This window comes from Moschus berezovskii, chromosome 12, assembly GCF_049115385.1.
Source record: "Moschus berezovskii isolate FMDL1 chromosome 12, NW_MosBer_1.0, whole genome shotgun sequence".
Lineage (NCBI taxonomy): Eukaryota > Metazoa > Chordata > Mammalia > Artiodactyla > Moschidae > Moschus > Moschus berezovskii.
This window is the reverse complement of record NC_142471.1, coordinates 40161950-40183270: the sequence shown is the minus strand read 5'-3', so window position 1 is coordinate 40183270 and position 21321 is coordinate 40161950. Positions and strand designations below refer to the sequence as shown.

The window sequence follows — 21321 nt, the reverse complement described above, 5'->3', positions numbered from 1 at the left end:
ATGTTAAAAAAAGAAAAATCATGAACTTGTTATTACTAAACACCATTAGTACTGAAAACGAAAATTCCAGAAGAAAATACAGTAATTAAAAAGTGATCAAAAACAGTACTACTGACCTCCTATGATTATTACCCCAATAAAATGTTTAACAAAAATGTGGCCTTAGCAAACAACATGAAATATGTTTAATTTAATAGGCACTGTAACTTAGTGGGATAGGATTCAGGAAGCAATGAAAGACATCTTTTTCAACAGAGAAAAGTTTAAAACAGAACACATAAAGAGCACATCTAAGAAAACATACCCTATGAAAATTTCATAAACCTTAAGATGACACTATGAATGTGCCAAATGTTAGGCACTGATCTGTAGGCATTGAGTGACCATTAGAAGTGCCTGAGCTAGAAAATAAAGCAATACGCATATATAACACAACTGTTCATTCGAGAGACACTTTAGAACAAAAAGGAAGCAAACCTCAAATACCCACTGGTTTGCTAAAAGAAATTCAGATTTAAAAACTATTTCCTTAAGAGATTCCTTGACCAAGGTAAAAGAAAAATGTAGAAGAAAACAATCTCACTCTTTAGATCCTCCCAAATCACAACTCAAATCTAAAGTCCTTTTGCCTTTTACTCCTTCCCTCATTCTGTGTTCAATTTCCTTCTGCCCCATCTCTCCCTCTGTCCCCCTTTCCCTACCCCCTCAAGCTGGCCAGAATCCTCAGAAGCTCTATACCTCTTAATCTTAATCTGCAGAAGAGAGGAAAACTCCTTAAGGTGAATTTTTAGATCTGGTCTCATTCTGAGCTGAGAGCCATGGCTATATACTTTCTAAGGTCTAAACAAGTTTAGGAGATATACGCAGAGGAATTTAAAATAGTTTTAGGAATTGATAATCCAGGGCCCCTATGTCTATACCAATTAATTCCTACATAAGAGGGAACTTTAGGAGCAAAAAAAAAAAAAAAAAATGGGAAAGGCACAGTGTGAAAAACCTAAAGTGGACTTACGAACCCATGATTATGTAGAGGAGGGAAGTGTTTCTCAACTCTCTTTGGGTCTGAAAATAAAACAGACAAGATATATTAACGGGAAAAAAAGCATACAGACTTATATAATACGTGACATGCGAGCCTCTTGAGGAAATGAAGACAAGACCCAAAGAAATAGTTAGACCTGTGTATTTTTACGCTAGGCTCGAAGAAGAGTGGAGAAGGAATATGGCAGGAAGTATGAATAAGTGTGGTAGACTGGGGAAGCTTAGCAAAGGTTTGTTTGTTAGGATCTTAATCTAACTGTCTTCAGCGATAAGGATGGTCTGCGGAGGGCACCTCTCACATGAGGATTTTATGACCTGTTTCAGGGAAGACGGACAATAGGAGGAGAAAATCAGAATCACGTTCCTGTTTCTACCACTTTCTTGAACTCCTTCAGCTTAAAATACTCAATATGCCAAGGTCCCATATTTGGGGGTCGTGTGTCATAAACTACACCAACTGCAGTTGAAATCAGAAGAAATTAGAAAAGGACTTTCAGAAGCTCCATCAAAGAATTTTCTGTGAACACAGAAAGGGCTCTGATTCAGTTCTATAGGCAAAGAAAGAATAAAATCCACTACAGATTTCAAAATCCACTACAGATTTAGACTGACCACCCTTAGAGAGCATTCAGGAGTAGATTCTGAAAGTGATATGATCTTGTATCCCTCCTCACTTTCTGTAAAAGACTTTAAGTCTCATTGCCAGACTTCCAGTGCTTAGAAAGAGCCTTAGAAAAAAGCAGAATAAGGTTCAGAATAAATTATGTCTTTCACATATAACAACTAGATGCCTCCACTCCAATGAATTAAACACTGGAGAAAGAAGTCTCTTAATATACTTACAGATACTATTAACATAATATAAATTGCAGGGCACTAAAAAAAAAAAGGAGTATCTAGCATTGCCTAGGAAATAAAAAAGAAAAAGTAAGTGAGTGACTAACCAGAGTATTCTGAGATGGAAATCAAACCCCCAATTTCTGGCTTTGCCCTTAAATTCAAAAATAAATTTTTCTAAACTGTAAAGGACAACCTTGCAAATATATTATTGATACAGGCACTATAATACCAACATTTAACCCTATGACTATTATATAACCTCCCCTTCAGTGTCACTAAACCACCCAGTGTAGCCAACTCCAGTAACTCAGACAGTTCCCAAATTCTAGCCCAAAACTGTCCAAGAAACATCTGACCACAAATCTTTCTTCCTTGTCTGTGCTACCACATATGCTACCTGAATATGTACAGAAATACAACTGCCAGAGAAATAGTCTCCTCGTGGCCTCTTCCTTGAAATCCAAGAAGACTCCCCTTTTCATCATGAAGTCACATAAAATTGTGTCCAAATCAAATCCAAACTGAAGATCTCAACAAGGTGCCAGTCTTACTGACAAAAATACCACTGATATTGGCAGAATTGGTGGGGGTGAACCCATCAAATCCAGAGTGATCCATCCCAAACTCTACTCAATTTTGCACAAGAGCTTCAAAAACCAGAAGCTCAAGGAAAGTAAAACCCACAATCAAAATATATTAGAAGACTCCTTAAATTTTGTACTAATCCTTGTAACATTCCTATCTTCCAAACAGAAAACCTCAGAGGCACTGGGTATACTCATTCAGGAATTCAGAGCTATAAAGAGAAAAGTCATTCCCTCCTTCCCAGTAATACAAAACCTAAATACTGTTTTATCTTTGATGCTTCTTAAAGCTACCTGTTTAAGACCCAGGTTCTGTTTCCTTTAGTGTTCAGTTAGCTCAAAATAATCAATACTTGTATGCCTTCTCCTCGGAAAATGAGGAGATGTAATATGAGAGATGTTATACCTCAGGATTTCCCTCCAATTTTTCATAGGTCCCCAAACAAAACCTATGAAAGACTTCCCTGGTGGCTCAGGCGGTAAAAGCGTCTGCTGCAATGTGGGAGACCCGGGTTCGATCCCTGGGTCGGGAAGATCCCCTGGAGAAGGGAATGGCAACCCACTCCAGTATTCTTGCCTGGAAAATCACATGGACGGAGGAGCCTACAGTTCAAGGGATGGCAAATAGTCAGAAAGACTGAGTGACTTCATAAACAAAACCTCAAAAACTTTAAACCACCTTCTGATTCTACTTATAGGGATACCTTTGTGCTCTGCTCTAAAAATGAGGCAATGGAATGCAAAAGTAGGAAGTCAAGAAACACCTGGAGTAACAGGCAAAATTGGCCTTGGAGTACAAAAAGAAGCAGGGCAAAGGCTAACAGTTTTGCTAAAAGAACACACTGGTCATAGCAAACAACACAAGAGAAGACTCTACACATGGACATCACCAGACAGTCAACACTGACATCAGACTGATTATATTCTTTGTAGCCAAACGTGGAGAAGTTTTATACAGTCAGCAAAAACAAGACCGGGAGCTGACTGTTTCTCAGATCATGAACTCCTTACTGCCAAATTCAGACTTAAATTGAAGAAAGTAGGGAAAATCACTAGACCATTCAGGTGTGACCTAAATCAAATCCCTTAAGGTTATACAGTAGAAGTGAGAAAAAGATTTAAGGTACTAGATCTGATAGAGTGCCTGATGAACTATGGACAGAGGTTCGTGACACTGTACAGGAGACAGGGATCAAGAACACACCCAAGAAAAAGAAATCCAAAAAAGCAAAATGGCTGTCTAAGGAGGCCTTACAAACAGCTATGAATAGAAGAGACGCGAAAAGCAAGGGAGAAAAGGAAAGATATACGCATTTGAATGAAGAGTTCAAAAGAATAGCAAGGAGAGATAAGAAAGTCTTCCTCAGCGATCACTGCAAAGAATTAGAAGAAAACAATAGAATGGGAAAGACTAGAGATCGCGCCAAGAAAATCAGACATACCAAGGGAACATTTCATGTAAAGACGGGCTCAATAAAAACAAAAATGGTATAGACCTAACAGAAGCAAAAGATATTAAGAAGACCCACTCCAGTGTTCTTGCCTGGAGAATCCCAAGGACAGGGGAGCCTGGTGGGCTGCCGTCTATGGGGTCGCACAGAGTCAGACACGACTGAAGCGACTCAGCAGCAGCAGCAGCAAGAATACACAGAACTATACAAAAAAGATCTTCATGACCCAGATAATCACGATGGTGTGGTCACTCACCTAGAGCCACATCCTGAAATGCAAAGTCAAGTGGGCCTTAGGAAGCATCACTACGAAGAAAGCTAGTGAAGATGATGAAATTCCAGTTGAGCTACTTCAAATCCTAAAAGATGATGCTGTGAAGGTGCGGCACTCAATATGCCAGCCAATTTGGAAAACTCAGCAGTAGCCACAGGACTATAAAAGGTCAGTTTTCAATCCCAAGAAAAGCAATGCCAAAGAATTCTCAAACTACTACACAATTGCACTCATCTCACACGCTAGCAGAGTAACACTCAAAATTCTCCAAGCCAGGCTTCAACAATACATGAACTGTGAACTTCCAGATATTCAAGCTGGTTTTAGAAAGGGCAGAGGAACCAGAGATCAAATTGCCAACATCTGCTGGAGCATCGAAAAAGCAAGAGAGTTCCAGAAAAACATCTACTTCTGCTTTATTGACTATGCCAAAGCCTTTGACTGTGTGGATCATCACAAACTGTGGAAAATTCTTAAAAGAGAGATGAGAATACCAGACCACCTGACCTGCCTCCTGAGAAATCTGTATGCAGGTCAAGAAGCAACAGTTTGAACTGGACGTGGAACAAGAGACTGGTTCCAAATAGAAAAAGGAGTACGTCAAGGCTGTATATTGTCACCTGTTTTTTTTAACTTAAATGCAGTGTTCATCATGTGAAACGCTGGGTTGGATGAAGGACAAGCTGGAATCAAGATTGCTGGGATAAATATCAATAACCTCAGATATGCAGATGACACCACTCTTATGGCAGAAAGCGAAGAACTAAAGAGCCTCTTGAAGAGGAGACTGAAACAGTTGGCCTTAATGCTCAACATTCAGAAAACTATGATCATGGCATCTGGTCTCATCACTTCATGTCAAACAGATGGGGAAACAGTGGAAACTGTGGCTGACTTTATTGTGGGGGGCTCCAAAATCACTGCAGATGGTGACTGCAGCCATGAAATTAAAAGATGCTTGCTCCCTGGAAAAAAGTTATGACCAACCTAGACAGCATATTAAAAAGCAGAGACTTACTTTGCCAACAAGGACCCATCTAGAAGGCTATGGTTTTTCCAGTAGTCATGTATGGATGTGAGAGCTAGACTATAAAGAAAGCTGAGAGTCGATGGGAAGATGGCAGAGGAATAGGACAGGGCGGCCACTTTCCCCCCAACAAAATCAACAAAAGAACATTTGAACGCTGAGTAAATCCCACAAAAAAACTTCTGAATACCGGCAGAGGACATCAGGCACTCAGAAAAGCAGCCCACAGTCGTCGAAAGGAGGTAGGAAATAGATAAAAAGAAAAAAAGAGAGACAAAAGAGGGAGGGACGGAGCTCCCTCCCGGGAAGTGAGGCTTAAAAAAAAAAGAGAGAGAAGTTTCCAAACACCTGGAAACACTGGCGAGTGGAACCTCAGAGGGCCGCATAACTGGGAGACAAAAGACATAAATAATTAAAACTCACAGACTAAGTGCCCAGAGGAAACTCTCAGCGGAGAAGTGGCACAGACGCCCGCACCCCTCACTAGCCGGGGGGGAGGGGGGGGGCAGGGAGGCGCCGGCAGCAGCACTTGGAGGGAGAGCCAAGAGGGAGAACGGCTGTGCGCTTGGAGGGAGAACTGGCGGCTGTGCTTAGAGGGAGAACCGGGCTTGGGCGCCCCAGGGCAGACTGAGGCCTCGAACTTGGGATACCAGAGCAGAGGTTGCAGCTGAAGGGCGAGAGGGCTGGAAAAAGCCCGTGAAAAAGCCCCAAGCCAGCCCCGCCCACAGAACCGGGCGCTGAGCAGAGCGAGCCGCCCTTCCCCCAGCCCCCGCCGAAGTGGGCGGGGAGGGGAGCCAGCACTGGGGCGGGGGCAGCCGCGGCTCCAGAGAGGCTTCCCATGCCAATCTGCAGGCAGGCTTCCTTGCTGGCCAGGACCTCTTGGGTTCGGGACGGTCGATATCCGCCTGAGAAACTGCACCGGTTGTACCCCCAGAAAACCAAGCGGCAGGGACCGGGAAGGCGATAAGTCGCAGCGACCGCGCTCGCCAAACGCCTGGTCACCTGAGCGGCTAGGACCGGGGAAGGCACAAAACGCAGGCCCAGCCAAGTCTGCGCCTTTGTCGAGTACCCGAGGACCTGAACCTGAGCCGCTCAGACCTGGGAAGTGCATGCAACCCAGCGACACCCGCGGACAGCTTGCACCAGAGCAAACTAAAGCCTAAGCAGCATAAACAGGGAAAGCACACACGCCTCGAGTGGGAGCATTCCCAGTGTAGCCGAGACACTGCAAGCACTCCCCACAGACGCCAGGGATATTTGTTAGCTGTTCCTCCCTCCCTACAGCAGGACTGAATAGGAGAGCCGGGGAAAAAAAAAAAAAAGTGTCCACCACCGCATCCTGGTGTCAGGATGGGAATTAGACACTGAGGAGACCAGAAAACAGAAAAGGGAGAAGCCTTGAGCCTCCTGCAAGAATAAGATTGAAAACCAGAGGCAGAGGCTTAAGGCCAATTCCTGAGAACACCAGAGATCTCCGGTTCCAGAGAACATTAATTGATAGGTACTCATCAAAGGCCTCCATACATACACTGAAACCAGGCACCACCCAAGGGTCAACAAGTTTCAGTGAAAGACATACTACCCAAGCTATCCAGCAACACAGGAGAATAGCACTGAGCTTCAATATACAGGCTGTCCAAAGCCACCCCAAACCCACGGTCATCTCAAACTCATTACTGGACACTTCATTGCACTCCAGAGAGAAGAAATCCAGCTCCACCCACCAGAACATCTACTCACGGTTCCCTAACCAGGGAACCTTGACAAGTCACCCATCCAACCCCACACACAACGAGGTAACTACATAATAAAGAGAACTCCACAGACTGTCAGAAGACGGAAAGGCCACCCCGAACACAGTAATATAAGCAAGATGAAGAGACAGAGAAATTCCCAACAAGTAAAGGAACAGGGTAAATGCCCACCAACACAAACAAAAGAGGAAGATATAGGGAACCTACCCGATAAAGAATTTCGAATTTTAATTGTGAAAATGATTCAAAATCTGGAAAGGAGTTACAGATAAATAAACTGGAGAAAAGGATTGAGAATATGGAAGAAATGTTCAATAAGGAATTAGAGGAAATAAAAAAGAGTCAATATACAATGAATAATACAATAGATGAGATCAGAAACACTCTCGAGGGAACAAACAGTAGAATAACGGAGGCAGAAGACAGGATAAGCGAGCTAGAAGATAGAATTGTAGAAATAAATGAAACAGAGTCGGAAAAAGAAAAAAGAATTTTAAAAAATGAGGACAATATTAGAGACATATGGGACAATATTAAATGCCCCAACATTCGAATCATAGGAGTCCCAGAAGAAGAAGACAAAAAGAAAGACCATGAGAGAATACTTGAGGAGATAATAGTTGAAAATTTCCCTAAAATGGGGAAGGAAATAATCACCCAAGTCCAAGAAACACAGAGAGTCCCTAACAGGATAAACCCAAGGCGAAATACCCCAAGGCACATATTAATCAAATTAACAAAAATCAAACATAAAGAAAAAATATTAAAAGCAGCAAGGGAAAAACAACAAATAACACACAAGGGGATCCCCATAAGGATAACAGCTAATCTTTCAGCAGAAACTCTACAGGCCAGGAGGGAATGGCAAGACATACTTAAAGTGATGAAAGAAAATAACCTACAGCTCAGATTACTGTACCCAGCAAGGATCTCATTCAAATATGAAGGAGAAATCAAAAGCTTTACAGACAAGCAAAAGCTGAGAGAATTCAGCATCACCAAACCAGCTCTCCAACAAATACTAAAGGATCTTCTCTAGACTGGAAACACAGAAAGGCTATATAAACTTGAACCCAAAACAATAATGAAAATGGCAATGGGATCATACTTATCAATAATCACCTTAAACGTAAATGGGTTGAATGCCCCAACCAAAAGACAAAGGCTGGCTGAATGGATACAAAAACAAGACCCCCATATATGTTGTCTACAAGAGACCCACCTCAAATCGAGGGACACATACAGACTGAAACTGAAGGGCTGGAAAAAGATATTCCACGCAAATAGAGACCAAAAGAAAGCAGGAGCAGCAATACTCATATCAGATAAAATTGATTTTAAAACAAAGGCTGTGAAAAGAGACAAAGAAGGAAACTACATAATGATCAAAGGATCAATCCAAGAAGAAGATATAACAATTATAAATATTTATGCACCCAACATAGGAGCACCACAATATGTAAGACAATTACTAACAAATATGAAAGGGGAAATTAACAATAACACAATAATAGTGGGAGACTTTAATACCCCACTTACATCTACGGATAGATCAACTAAACAGAAAATTAACAAGGAAACACAAACTTTAAATGATACAATAGACCAGTTAGACCTAATAGATATCTATAGGACATTTCACCCCAAAACAATGAATTTCACCTTTTTCTCAAGCGCACACGGAACCTTTTCCAGGATAGATCACATCCTGGGCCATAAATCCAGCCTTGGTAAATTCAAAAAAATTGAAATCATTCCAAGCATCTTTTCTGACCACAATGCAGTAAAATTAGATCTCAATTATGGGAGAAAAACCATTAAAAATGCCAACATATGGAGGCTGAACAACACACTTCTGAATAATGAACAAATCATAGAAGAAATCAAAAGAGAAATCAAAATATGCATAGAAATGAATGAAAATGAAAACACAACAACCCAAAACCTCTGGGACACTGTAAAAGCAGTGCTAAGGGGGAAGTTCATAGCAATACAGGCACACCTCAAGAAACAAGAAAAAAGTCAAATAAATAACCTAACTCTACATCTAAAGAAACTAGAAAAGGAAGAAATGGAGAACCCCAGGGTTAGTAGAAGGAAAGAAATCGTAAAAATTAGGGCAGAGATAAATGCAAAAGAAACAAAAGAGACCATAGCAAAAATCAACAAAGCCAAAAGCTGGTTCTTTGAGAAGGTAAATAAAATTGACAAACCACTATCCAGACTCATCAAGAAAGAAAGGGAGAAGAACCAAATCAATAAAATTAGAAATGAAAATGGAGAGATCACAACCGACAACACAGAAATACAAAGGATTATTAGAGAATACTATCAGCAATTATATGGCAATAAAATGAGTAACTTGGAAGAAATGGACAAATTCCTAGAAAAGTACACCTTGCCAAAACTGAACCAGGAAGAAATAGAAAATCTGAACAGACCCATCACAAGCACGGAAATAGAGGAAGTAATCGGAAAGCTTCCAGCAAACAAAAGCCCAGGCCCTGACGGCTTCACAGCTGAATTCTACCAAAAATTTAGTGAAGAGCTAACACCTATTCTACTCAAACTCTTTCAGAAAATTGCTGAGGAAGGAAAACTTCCAAACTCATTCTATGAGGCCACTATCACCCTAATCCCAAAACCTGGTAAAGATCCCACAAAAAAAGAAAACTACAGGCCAATATCACTGATGAACATAGATGCAAAAATCCTTAACAAAATTCTAGCAATCAGAATCCAACAACATATTAAGAAGATCATACATCATGACCAAGTGGGCTTTATCCCAGGAATGCAAGGATTCTTCAATATCCGCAAATCCATCAACGTAATACACCACATTAACAAACTGAAAAATAAAAATCATATGATTATCTCAATAGATGCAGAGAAAGCCTTTGACAAAATACAACATCCATTTATGATAAAAACTCTCCAGAAAGTGGGAATAGAAGGGACATATCTCAACATAATAAAAGCTATATATGACAAACCCACAGCAAACATTATCCTAATGGTGAAAAACTGAAAGCATTTCCCCTAAAGTCAGGAACAAGACAAGGGTGCCCACTCTCATCACTACTATTCAACATAGTTCTGGAAGTTTTGGCCACAGCAATCAGAGCAGAAAAAGACATAAAAGGAATACAAATTGGAAAAGAAGAAGTAAAACTTTCACTGTTCGCTGATGACATGATCCTCTACACAGAAAACCCTAAAGACTCTACCAGAAAACTACTAGAGCTAATCAATGAATACAGTAAAGTTGCAGGATAGAAAATCAACACACAGAAATCCCTTGCATTCCTATACACTAATAATGAGAAAATAGAAAGAGAAATTAAGGAAACTATTCCATTCACTGTTGCAACGAAAAGAATTAAATACTTAGGAATATATCTACCTAAGGAAACAAAAGACTTGTACATAGAAAACTATAAAACACTACTGAAAGTAATCAAAGAGGACACTAATAGATGGAGAAATATACCGTGTTCATGGATTGGAAGAATAAATATTGTGAAAATGAGTATACTACCCAAAGTAACTTATACATTCAATGCAATCCCTATCAAGCTACCAATGATATTTTCACAGAACTAGAACAAATAATCTCACAATTTGTATGGAAATACAAAAAACCTCGAATAGCCAAAGCAATCTTGAAGAAGAAAAATAGAACTGGAGGAATTAACCTGCCAGACTTCAGGCTCTACTACAAAGCCACAGTCATCAAGACAGTATGGTACTGGCATAAAGACAGAAATATAGATCAATGGAACAAAATAGAAAGTCCAGAGATAAACCCACGCACCTATGGACACCTTATCTTCGACAAAGGAGGCAAGAATATAAAATGGACAAAAGACAGTCTCTTTAACAAGTGGTGCTGGGAAAACTGGTCAGCCACTTGTAAAAGAATGAAATTACAACACTTCCTAACACCATACACCAAAATAAACTCAAAATGGATTAGAGAGCTAAATGTAAGACCAGATACTATAAAACTCCTAGAGGAGAACGCAGGCAAAACACTCTCTGACATAAATCACAGCAGGATCCTCCAAGACCCACCTCCCAGAATATTGGAAATAAAAGCAAAAATAAACAAATGGGACCTAATTAAAATCAAAAGCTTCTGCACAGCAAAAGAAACTCTAAGCAAGATGAAAAGACAGCCTGCAGAATGGGAGAAAATAATAGCAAATGAAGCAACTGATAAAGGATTAATCTCCAAAATATACAAGCAGCTCCTGCAGCTCAATTCCAGAAAACTAAGTGACCCAATCAAAAAATGGGCCAAAGAACTAAACAGACATTTCTCCAAAGAAGACATAAAGATGGCTAACAAACACATGAAAAAACGCTCAACATCCCTCATAATCAGAGAAATGCAAATCAAAATCACAATGAGATACCATTTCACACCAGTCAGAATGGCTGCTATCCAAAAGTCTACATGCAATAAATGCTGGAGAGGGTGTGGAGAAAAGGGAACCCTCTTACACTGTTGGTGGGAATGCAAACTAGTACAGCCACTATGGAGAACAGTGTGGAGATTCCTCAAAAAATGGAAATAGAACTGCCATATGATCCAGCAATCGCCCTCCTGGGCATACACACCGAGGAAACCAGAATGGAAAGAGACACATGTACTCCAATGTTTATTGCAGCACTGTTTATAATAGCCAGGGCATGGAAGCAACCTACATGTCCATCTGCAGATGAATGGATAAGAAAGCTTTGGTACATATACACAATGGAGTATTTTTCAGCCATCAAAAAGAATGCATTTGAATCAGTTTTAATGAGGTGGATGAAATTGGAGCGAATTATACAGAGTGAAGTAAGTCAGAAAGAAAAACATCAATACAGTATACTAACGCATATATATGGAATTTAGAAAGATGGTAACCTGAACCCTGTATACGAGACTGCAAAAGAGACATAGGCATATAGAACAGTCTTTGGGACTCTGTGGGAGAGGGTGAAGGTGGGATGATTGGGGAGAATGGCATTGTAGCATGTATATTATCATATGTGACCAGTCCAGGTTCGACGCATGATACAGGATGCTTGGGGCTGGTGCACGGGGATGACATGGAGGGAGGATATGGGGAGGAGGGAGGTTTGAGGGGGGTTCGGGAAGGAGAACACATGTACACCCGGGGCGGATTCATGTCAATGTATAGCAAAACCAACCAATATATTAATGTAAGGTAATTTGCCTCCAATAAAATAAATTAAAAAAAAAAAAGTCTACAAATAACAATGTTGGTGAGGATGTGGAGAAAAGGGAGCATTTGTGGGAATGTAAATTGGTACAGCCACTGTGAAAACACTATAGAGTTTCCTCAAAAACTAAAAGTACACCTACCATATGATTCAGCAACTCCAATCCTAAGTATATATATTCAGAAAAAAATGAAAATACTAATTTGAAAAGACACATGCTCCTCAATGTTCATAGCAGTGCTATTATAATAGTCATGATATGGAAGCAACACAAATGTCCAACAACAGAGAAATGAATAAAGAAAATAATATATAAAAAAAAAAGAAAGCTGAGCACCGAAGAATTGATGCTTTTGATATGTGGTGTTGGAGAAGACTCTTGAAAGTCCCTTGGACTCCAAGGAGATCCTACCAGTCCATCCTAAAGGAGATCAGTCCTGAGTATTCATTGGAAGGACTGACGTTGAAGCTGAAGCTCCAATACTTTGGCCACCTGATGCGAAGAACTGACTCATTTGAAAAGACCCTGATGCTGGGAAAGATTGAAGGTGGGAGGAGAAGGGACAACAGAGGATGAGGTGGTTGGATGCCATCACCGATTCAATGTACATGAGCCTGAGTAGTCTCTGGGAGTCGGTGATGGACAGGGAGACCTGGCGTGCTGAATTCTCTAGGGTCGCAAAAAGTCAGACATGACTGAAGGACTGAACTCAACTGAACTGAAAGACGAGGCAGGCTCTAAGATCAACACCATCTCTCTGCTTCCTGATTTAGCTCAGGTTTCCAGAGAGAAGTTGCTATAGCTCTGTCAAAGTAAAATCCACTATCAAGGATGCAATTTATTTCATGGAGGTAAATCCTTCATTTCTCACTCTGTGTGTGTGTTTGTGTGTGTGCCTAGTTGCTGAGTCATGTCCAAATCTTTGTGACCCCATGGACTGAAGCCCACCAGGCTCCTCTGTCCATGGGGATTCTCCAGGCAAGAATACTGGAGTGGGCTGCCATGCCCTCCTCCAGGAGATCTTCGCAACCCAGGGATCGAAGCCAGGTCTCCCGCAGTCCAGGAATATTCTTTAGTCTGAACCACTCAGAAAGCCCAAGAATACTGGAGTGGTTAACATATCCCTTCTCCAGGGAATCTTCCAACCCAGGAATAGAACTGGGGTCTCCCACATTCCAGGAGGATTCTTTACCACCTGAGCCACCCTCAATACCAGCCCTAAGATCTTCACATTAAATCTTCTAGATCACAAAGTCTCATTATCTTTTCTCCTATAATTGTTAATGGTTTATGCTTTTCCTCTGTATTCTACAGTATTTTCTCCACTTGATCTTCCGGGACACTAATTTAGATTTCAAAAGTGGCTATGCTTTCTGTCATCTATTGTTCTATTGGGAAATCTTTTATAAGCTCCAGAAAGCACTGTGCTGCAGTGGAATCTAAATGCCCTTGTTATTATCTCTTTGGGTCACTCTAATCCCATTCTGCTGTTTTCCCTGTTCCTCTTCCTGGGTATTGGCTGTGACCTTTCTTTCTCAGTTGACTAGAACTCAGCACTGACTGCTGGAGTATCCCAAGTGACAGCAGAACCATAAGAAGATGCAACAGTCTCTGTCCATGTGGAAGAATAGATACTGTTCTCAGCTCCACACTGTCCTTCAATAGACTTACATATCCAATGTCCTCCACCAGAGATTCACAAATGAGCAGAGTACACTTCTCAGTCCCACAGGTGTTAGGCTTGGCCTTGTAACTTGTTTAGCCAACAGAATATGGGTAGAAGTAACAGTGTACTGGTTCTAAGTGATTAGTTTTAAGAGATATTATATGCATATTTGTGCTCTCCCTGTTGTCCTTCTGCTTGCTATCTGCCATGAGCATGACCAGCTCCAAGGAGTCCTGGTTTCAAAATGAAGAAGCAATGAGTAGAGCTAAACTCAGTCCCACAGCCTGAATTGTCCCAGCTAATCCGCAGATTCAAGAAAACAAAAAATTAGTGTTTATTTTGAAAGCCACTAAGATTCTGAGAGTGATTATTATGCAGCATCCTGGAAGTAAGGGAGAAAAAATAAGCCTGACTATATTGTCACCCTGATTATTTAACTTATATGCAGAGTACATCATGAGGAACACTGGGCTGGAAGAAGCACAAGCTGGAATCAAGACTGCCGGGAGAAATATCAGTAACCTCAGATATGCAGATGACACCACCCTTATGGCAGAAAGTGAAGAGGAACTAAAGAGCCTCTTGATGAAAGTGAAAGAGGAGAGTGAAAAACTTGGCTTGAAGCTCAACATTCAGAAAACTAAGATCATGGCATCTGGTCCCATCACTTCATGTCAAATAGATGGGGAAACAGGGGAAACAGTGTCATACTATTTTGGGGGGCTGCAAAATCACTGCAGATGCTGATTGCAGCCAGGAAATTAAAAGACGCTTACTCCTTGGAAGGAAAGTTATGAACAACCTAGATAGCATATTGAAAAGCAGAGACATTACTTTGCCAACCAAGGTCCTTCTAGTCAAGGCTATGGTTTTTCCCATGGTCATGTATGGATGTGAGAGTTGGACTGTGAAGAAAGCTGATCGCCGAAGAATTGATGCTTTTGAATTGTGGTGTTGGAGAAGACTCTTGACAGGCCCTTGTACTGCAAGGAGATCCAACCAGTCCATTCTAAAGGAGATCAATCCTGGGTGTTCATTGAAGGACTGATGCTAAAGCTGAAACTCCAATACTCTGGCCACCTCATGCGACAAGTTGACTCACTGGAAAAGACTCTGATGCTGGGAAAGATTGGGGGTGGGAGGAGAAGGGGACGACAGAGAATGAGATGGCTGGATGGCATCACCGACTCTGTGGACATGAGTTTGAGTGAACTCCGGGAGTTGGTGATGGACAGGGAGGCCTGGCGTGCTGTGATTCATTGGGTCGCAGAGAGTTAGACACGACTGAGCGACTGAACTGAACTGAACTGAATATGACAAAGGTGAGCAGCAAGCAGGGTCCTAGAACCTCAGTGAAGCACTAGAACAACCAACCAGCCTCTCTGAAAAATACCCTTGTATTCTTCTAGCATTGGGTATAAAAAGGACTTTACTACCCTTTTTAGTTCACCCCTGCCCCAGAAAGTCAAAGAAACCTGGCAAGTGCTGACTGACAAGGAAGCCACAGAGCTCTCTGAGATTCTTCTTACCAGGAGGATACCATTTCAATCTTTGCCCCAGGGGCTTCCTAGGCTTGTCTCTGGACTAACCAGTCTTCAAGACAGAAAATCCTACAAATGCTATGTCAGTGGAGACAAGAGCATCCAGGCCCGTCTTTTACATGGATTATCTAAAGCCCCACTTCAGAAGTTACTGGGATCCAAAGACACACTGAATTTGGTAGGAAAAAGAACAGAACGATTCATTCAGGTCACCATCTTGATTTTTTAAAAATATTTATTAACTTAATGGTCTTTACCACTGTTTCATAAGACAAAAGATATCTCTTTTTCTCTAAATATATTTCTCCTTAAAATCCAAATGAGACAAAAGGAAGAAGTAAGTAGGCACAAAGGGAATAAAAGGACAAACACTGTCTACCAGTTACTTTATGATACAGGTACACAATTTTATTGGATCACATAGAGTATATACCTAAGACCTACAAAGTCAGGTCTTAAACATTTAAACAAGTGTGCAAATGAACCTATTTAATGTCACTTAAGACTGATTCTCAGTCTGAAAAGGCTACTTCCATAGGGATTAGGAAGTCTGTAGATAATAAATGCCAAACTGGGTATTGTCAAGTAGCTCTGGAGGTTCATTATTATCCCCACTCACCATTTTCAAGAGGTGTATCCTCAGGCAGATCCACATCAAGCATAAGGTCATCATCCTCAAGGTCACATGATTCAAGATTATTCAGAATATCCTGGCAACAAAAGCAAAAAAAATAATGCTATAACCTAGCTCAGTATAATCATTATTTCTGAACATTAATATATGAGAATTCGATTTTACTCAATGTTTGTGTGGTTAAAAAAATATTTTAAAGATACAATCTTTAAATGAAAAAACATAAATAAATAAATTCACCTGGTTTGCTTGGTTAAGCTATTTTAACATCCTTTCCCTCGTCTTCTTCCCCACCAGTTGGTTTTCATTTGCATTTTAAAAACTTACACAGTGTTCATTACCTATAGGATATTGTTCTAAGCACTTTATAGGTATTAATTAACTTTAGTCTTCACTTTGATTTTGTGACTAAAATAATCTCCATATTATAGATGAGGAAACTAATACACCAAAAATCACATTCAGTTCAGTTCAGTTCAGTTCAGTCGATCAGTCGTGTCCGACTCTTTGTGACCCCATGAATCATAGCACACCAGGCCTCCCTGTCCATCACCAACTCCCGGAGTTCTATGTTTCAGAAATTTATCCAGACACATGGAAAGAGGTTCTGTAAAATGGTGGGGGGAAGCAATTACATCTGTACAATATGACTTCATCTTTAATGCTGAAAAACACATTTAAATGTCCAAATGGTGATATACCAAAGAATTGTTGTTATTTTCTACTACATGAGACAACATGTGATTATGCTCTTTGTATTCTTTTTGATTGTGACTTTTTACACTATTTTTTATTTCATAATAAGTACATACTGCTTTTATAATAAGCAAAACTTGACACTGAAAAAAGTCAATCTCTTATAGCAAGAGCAGGGAAGTTCAAAGCACGCATATCTAGCCTCCACATGGGAATCCTCAGTTCAGCCCATCCACTAACCACAATAATAACCACAACCACCCGCCTCTTCCCTCTTCACTCAAGCCAATCTGGACTAGTCCGGGTGCCCGCCCTGTGTTATCAGGAAATCTCACTGTGTGAGGAAGTCTTTCCACATTCTCTTGCTACATGTGCAGCACCATCTTTCCTCACACCAAAACAAACTTGGGTGGAGGGGAGTTGATCCCTCCTCCATGAGGCAACCACAAGACACATCTTCAAAAATTCAACACATATAAAAACCAATATACATAAGGCACAAGCCTGGGTAAAAGACAATCCCTATCTTAGTTGAGTTTAGCTAAACTACTCCATGACATTGCTGCCATGGCATCCATTTTTGTGTGGCCAAGAAGCCTGTAAGGGTCTTCGACTGAAAGTGGCCCCTCCCCCAAGCTCATCCCCAGATAACAGCCAGAGTCACAAGCAAATATAAGTTCCTAACAGGGCTTCTCCAGCAGCCCTTCTGAGCAACGGTCTCCCCTGTCTCCCAGGTACTGCCCCTTATACAACCTTAAATAAGCCACCACAGAGCTTATGAAAACCCTGCATTTTCTAGTTTGAACTGACCAACCAGCCATAGCCCTGGAACCTTCAAAGCACTCCAGCAATGGACCCTAATAATAAAAGCACGTGCCCCAGGTTTCTGTCACTCTGTCTGCCCTTGTATGGCTCCTCAACGCATGCCATGATGTCCTTTCTCCAGGACCTGTGAGCAATAAACTTTTCTACTTCAATTTCCCATGTGATCTTTTGTTAAATTGGGGTTCACCACCCAACACCGTGGGGTTCTAGTTAATGAATGCTAATTTTAAAAAGTCACAACAACCCTCCAAGGTTACCTGTCATCCCTCAAACAAACAGTTCTTCACACTGTGGTACTGTCCAAGTGGCACGAGGGTTCATGAGATGGACATAAATTTTAGCAAATTAGAGTCAACGTAAAACAAATTCAAGTCGAGACAACCTAAGGAATAACAAATTTGGCCTCTAGACAATGGAAGAGGAAACTACCTTCTGCAGTAGCAGTACTTCCTGTTTCCAAATAGGAAAAGGAGTACGTCAAGTTTGTATACTGTCACCCTGCTTATTTAACTTATAAGCAGAGTACACCATGAGGAACACTGGGCTGGAAGAAGCACAAGCAGGAATCAAGATTGCCAGGAGAAATATCAACAACCTCACATATGCAGATGACACCACCCTTATGGCAGAAAGTGAAGAGGAACGAAAAAGCCTCTTGATGAAAGTGAAAGAGGAGAGTGAAAAGGTTGGCTTGAAGCTCAACATTCAGAAAACGAAGATCATGGCATCTGGTCCCATCACTTCATGTCAAATAGATGGGGAAACAGTGGAAACAGTGTCAGACTTTATTTTGGGGGGCTCCAAAATCACTGCGGATGCTGATTGCAGCCAGGAAATTAAAAAAAGCTTACTCCTTGAAAGGAAAGTTATGACCAACCTAGATAGTATATTAAAAAGCAGAGACATTACTTTACCAACCAAGGTCCGTCTAGTCAAGGCTATGGTTTTTCCCGTGATCATGTATGGATGTGAGAGTTGGACTGTGAAGAAAGCTGATCGCCAAAGAATTGATGCTTTTGAACTGTGGTGCTGGAGAAGGCTCTTGAGAGTCCCTTGGACTGCAAGGAGATCCAACCAGTCCATTCTAAAGAAGATCAATCCTGGCTGTTCATTGGAAGGACTGATGCTAAAGCTGAAACTCCAATACTTTGGCCACCTCATGCGACGAGTTGACTCACTGGAAAAGACTCTGATGCTGGGAGGGATTGGGGGCGGGAGGAGAAGGGGACGACAGAGAATGAGATGGCTGGATGGCATCACCGACTCGATGGACATGAGTTTGAGTGAACTCCGGGAGTTGGTGATGGACAGGGGCCCTGGCGTGCTGTGATTCATGGGGTGGCAAAGAGTCGGACACGACTGAGCGACTGAACTGAACTGAAGGAATCTGGACTGTATTTCAATAACAGGGTATGACTGTTTAGCTTTAAGAAGTGACAAATTGAGATCTGCATTAAAGAAACATTATTCTGTTTGCAGTACAGACAATGGCTTTAAATGGGGGGAAAACAGTTTGGCAGTTATTGCAGAATCCATGTAACATATGACACAGCCTGATGATAATCAATGTCAATGACAATGAAAGAATAAACAATTATAAGACATACAGAAGAGTCAGGATCTAAAGGACCAAAGTTCACTAAGAAGTAAAAAAAGAGCTGTGAATGACTCCTTAGTTCCTAGATTTAGAAACAGATGGGTGATTTCCATTCACTGAAATAACGTATTAGAAAATGATAACCAGATCTGATAAGAGATAAAAAATTAATATATACTATCAGAACCTGACAATTTTGATATACCTGCAGTATCTTCAAGAAGAGATGTCCACCAGACAACTAAATATACAGGGGAGTGGAGTTGAGCAAAAAAAGTTGAGGTGTTGGAGTCACTCACATAAATGACAACTGAAAGTTATTAAATAATGAGTCAGACAAGAGAGACAATGCTGAGAAGACAGGATTCTAAACTATGTCTTACACAGTCTTTCCCATATTCATTTTTATAGGTCTTCTCCAATATCAGATTTTAAGAAGAGCTGTATCAGAGATATAATTAGACCTTTCAGAAAGGATTCAAGCAAAGAGATAAGGGAAAAAATCTATTGCAATTTTTCCTTACTGGTTTGGGAATCTGTCATCTGTATATCCCAGGAAATACATTATTATAGGAAGAAAGGAAGCCATATAAGCATGGAGACTGCTTAACATCGGAAAGAGTTTCTGTCCCATGTTTGTGATGGCAGGTTCTTCCTCTCACTGGCAAGCTTGCATTTGTTGTGAGCCAACATCCACATACACCTGTTTTAGTTGGGAGACGATCTAGCACAACCATCAGCTGAGAGTATGATAATGAAAAGCTAAATTTGTATACTCTCTGGCTTCCAGAGGCTTCCCACAAGCCCCACTGGAATTAAAACCTCGACTGAACACATATTAGCAGAATGCACAGCACTTCCTTGGTCTCTGAGAATGCTTTTCCATTCAAGAAGAGTGAACTAAGAAATGGTGGGCCATCTATGAATTCCTTCTATGAATTTCTCCTTCACTAATAAATTGGAGAAAGCCTAAATGACGTTGACAAATGAAAGACACTATCACCAGTTTCTATTAATCACCATGAGGGAAAATTAATGTTTTCTTTTGTTATATAGTTTATGAATTTTAAAACACATGTAAGTTTGTGTAAACACCAACGTAATCAAGACACATAATTTCTTCACCCAAAGAAACTTCCTTGTACTATCCAGCTACAATTACACCCTCTTCCACCCATCGCCCCTTGCAGACAGTGATCTGTTCTCTATCACTACAGTTTTGTCTTTTAAGGATATCATATAAATGGAATCATACAGTATATAACCTTTTGGAGCTGGCTTATTTATTAACTCAGCAGAATGCATTTATGATTAATCTAAATTGATTGAATATATCAATAACTCATTACTTTTTTACTGATGAATAGGGCTTCCCTGGTGGTTCAGTGGTAAAGAATCTGCCTACCAATGTTGGAGGCGCAGGAGACAAGGGTTCAATCATTGGGTCGGGAAGATCCCTTGGAGGAGGAAATGGCAACCCATTCCAGTATTCTTGCCTGGGAAATCCCAAGGACAGAGGAGCCTGGCGGGCTACAGTCCATGAGGTCACAAAAAGTTGGACATAACTTAGCAACTAAACAAAACTAAGTATTCTACTGCATGAACATACCAGTTTGTATATCCATTTACTCACTCAAGGATGTTTTGGTTTTTCAAGTTTTCAGTTATTATAAATAAAGCTACTGTAAACATTCATGTACAGGTTTCTGTGTGAACATAAGCTTTCATTTCTCTAGCATAAATACCCAGGTGAGTAGGATTGTTGCATGATATAGTGAGTCTATGTTTAACTTCATAAGAAACTGCTAAACCATTTCCGAGAACTGCTGTATTGATTTGCATTCCAATCACTATTGAGATTGGCCTTTCCCATATGCTCCTCCCCAGCTTGACTGCAGACTTAAAGTAAATCTTGTTTCTAGTGTGGAATTCTGCTACTGGTTCCAAAGAGCACAGTGGCAACTCTGCTCATGAAATATTGTATCTGTCTGCTCTAACCTGTCTGAGGTTACCTGAATGACTAATACCAAGTGCTTATCATTGCTTTGCCCAGCTTGGAATTCACTCAGGCAGAAAAGATGTGAGCACTAGTCAAAAACATTTTAAGTCAAATAAATAATCCATATCAACCTGGGACAAAAGATTATAGTTG

The 21321-nt window shown here is 40.7% G+C and overlaps 1 protein-coding gene across 3 annotated transcripts in view; it reads right to left on the bottom strand.

The window, feature by feature from the left end:
- Positions 1 to 21321, bottom strand: part of CCSER2 (coiled-coil serine rich protein 2) — a 179554-nt gene that overhangs the window by 92486 nt on the left and 65747 nt on the right. For all 3 annotated transcript variants that reach the window (XM_088842069.1, XM_055425313.2, XM_055425314.2), the window contains one exon: positions 16037 to 16127. In XM_088842069.1, coding sequence (XP_088698195.1) covers positions 16037 to 16127 — 91 coding nt within the window. The remainder of the gene's footprint in view (positions 1 to 16036; positions 16128 to 21321) is intronic.